The sequence below is a fragment of the Protomyctophum parallelum genome (genome assembly GCF_964188405.1).
Source record: "Protomyctophum parallelum genome assembly, chromosome: 6".
In the NCBI taxonomy this organism is placed as follows: Eukaryota; Metazoa; Chordata; class Actinopteri; order Myctophiformes; family Myctophidae; genus Protomyctophum; species Protomyctophum parallelum.
Window position 1 is genome coordinate 54,651,051 of NC_139701.1, and position 2,679 is coordinate 54,653,729.

Below are 2,679 nucleotides of genomic sequence, written 5' to 3' on the forward strand. Positions count from 1 at the left end.
TGTACATGGAGCGGTTGGCTTCTGCGAGTATACAGGCCACACATTTTTAAAATACAACTACGGGAATGAAAATTTGAAATAAAAACTTAAAATATCACAGTAAATATACAGAAAATGTACAACTCATTAGAAAATAAAAAGCAACAAGCTTCATACCTAAACAGATGAAAAGTGGGAGACGGAGATATAAATTAACAACCTATATGTTTTGTTTTTGTTTTGTTTTTTGTTTGTTTTTTAAGCTGTGAGAGAAATAACGTTTTGTCGTTTCATGTCCTTTTAGGCTGTGGTTTTATTTTTTTAACGAAATGTAAACGTTTTAGTAAAGGCTATACTTGATTTTTTTTAAAGGAAAAACAGGTTTACCTACATGTGTCGGCAATCTGTCCCATTTCTCTCAAATGTCTGCCGTTAAAAAAAGAAGCATAACTGATCGCTCCTATATATAATTCCAATTATATTCTCTTTTTTTTCTCCTGCAGAAATGGCGTTTTATTTTATTTTTTAAAAGAAAAAAAAGTAACCTCTTGTAGCGTAACAAACCATTTAATCTGATTGTTATGCCTCTTTGATAAATACTGTACAAAAGGTGATTGCGATAATAAAACATTTGATTGCGACTCCCACTTTCTAGTACTCTTCCAAACTCATACACCACTGGAAAGGGGAAACGTCCTCTGGAACGCTTCTTTAGAATAATAAAATAAGAAGAAAAAGAAAAGAAAAAAAGAGTCGAGATTTCTTTTCCTTGAGAGGTCTATACAACTTTTCCCACCCCGATGTGTGTGTGTTTTTTTTTCTGTACAAAAATAGTCCAAAGTAGTAGTCCACAGTTTCTCTTATAAAAGTTCATATTTATTTTTGTTTTGTTTTCTCTTTCTGTAGTCTGTTTTTTCTTTTTTAATTATTATTATTAATTATTATTAATTATTACATGTGTGTCAGTGGCATCGTGCCGTTGATCGTCGTGCCGGGCACGGCGCTCTGGTAATGCCCGGCCATGTGTAGCCTGGTCTGGGCAGTCTGCTCGCTTACCTCCGCCCCGGGCAGGTACATGCTGATCATGTCCCGGAGGTCGCCGCTCTGGCAGCCCGGCGGGGCGCCGCCGCGGTGCGACGACGACGTGACCACGGGCGGGCTCGAGGAGCTGGACTCGGACTTGACCACCGAGGCGCCGCCGGGCCCCATGGAGCCCAGCGTGGTCATGCCCCCCGGCGTGCTCTGCCCGGAGTAGGACATGGAGTAGGTCGGCGAGCCGTTCATGTAGCTCTGCGAGCTGGCCATGGTGTTGTACTGCAGCGCCGACATGTCGTAGCGGTGCATGGACTGCATCTGGCCCGGGTTGTGCGCGTTGAGGCCCGGGTGCTGGTAGCTCAGCTGCTCCTGCATCATGCCGTAGCCGCCGTTGGTCCAGCCGTTCATGTGCGCCGCGTAGCTGTCCATGCGCTGGTTGACGCCGCCGCCGAGTCCGCCGCCCACCCCGAGCGACCCGCCGCCCATGCCGTTGCCCCCCGGGGCCAGGAGCCCGCCGGGCAGCGTGTACTTGTCCTTCTTCATCAGGGTCTTGGTTTTCCTCCGGGGACGGTATTTGTAATCCGGGTGCTCCTTCATGTGCAGGGCCCGCAGTCTCTTGGCTTCGTCGATGAACGGTCTCTTCTCGCTCTCCGACAAAAGTTTCCACTCGGCGCCCAGCCTCTTGCTAATCTCAGAGTTGTGCATTTTGGGGTTCTCTTGCGCCATCTTTCTCCTCTGGCCCCGGGACCAGACCATGAACGCGTTCATGGGTCTCTTGACCCGGTCCGGGCTGTTCTTCTGGTTGGTGCCCGTGCCGGACGTGTTGGTGTTGCCCGGGCCCCCCGTGTTGGTCTGGGGAGCGGGTTTCAGTTCGGTCTCCATCATGTTATACATCATTCAGGAGCGGATTGAGGTGGAAAACTCCACAAAACAGAGCGAAAAATGCAGAGAAAACTCCAAAAGCCAGAGGTATGAAGTGGTGGCACAGAGGCTGCTGCCGCTGCTAAAGTTACCTGTCGATTACTCAGGAACTTTTCACTGCACACAAAAAAACAACAACAATCACCAAACCGTGGTGTGTGTCCCCCCACACACTCTCACTCTCGCTCCCTTTAGTGTGTGTGAGCGTGAGTGTGTGTGTGAGTGTGTGTGTGCGTGTGTGTGTGAGAAAGAGAGAGACTCCCAATAGGTTCCTGCAATGTTGTGTCCACAAACTTCTCCTGTCGCTTCTCCGAAAAAGAATCAACAAACTACTTTTCCCCCTCTTCGCCGGAGCCTTGACAACTCCAGATAGTTTTTGAACAAGTTAATAGACAACCATTCATGTGATGGGGCTGTCAGTGAATAATATGGCTTCGACCTGACCAATCACAGGCGCCCTGCTCCCCTGACACGGCAATGGGAGGCATTTATTTAGCATAAAGGGCGGGGTTTGAGCACACAGCAGCACCAGCACACTCAGGCTGTCGATATGAGCCCATGCAAGTATACACACTATTTACCATCTCCAAGCTTATGGAGATATTTCTCTAGGAATATTATGAAAACATATATCCAGACTAATGTCGAGGGAGATTTGGTACAAAGGCATGCGCTGCTGTATATAGGAGATTATAAAGTCTAGATATTGTTTGGTATATGTGTGGAAAATGCACATTGCAAACT

The 2,679-nt window shown here is 47.4% G+C and overlaps 1 protein-coding gene across 1 annotated transcript; it reads right to left on the reverse strand.

Annotated features, from left to right (window-relative positions):
* Window positions 1-373: 373 nt before the first annotated feature.
* Window positions 374-2,318, reverse strand: sox2 (SRY-box transcription factor 2). The gene has a single exon (XM_083766971.1). It carries the CDS (start codon window positions 1,909-1,911, stop codon window positions 931-933), a length of 981 nt encoding a protein of 326 aa, XP_083623097.1. The 5' UTR covers window positions 1,912-2,318; the 3' UTR covers window positions 374-930.
* Between the last annotated feature and the right edge of the window lie 361 nt (window positions 2,319-2,679).

Bases quoted from the DNA above. Each gene is read 5' to 3' on its own strand.
- sox2 (XM_083766971.1), bottom strand. From the start codon at position 1,911: ATGATGTATAACATGATGGAGACCGAACTGAAACCCGCTCCCCAGACC.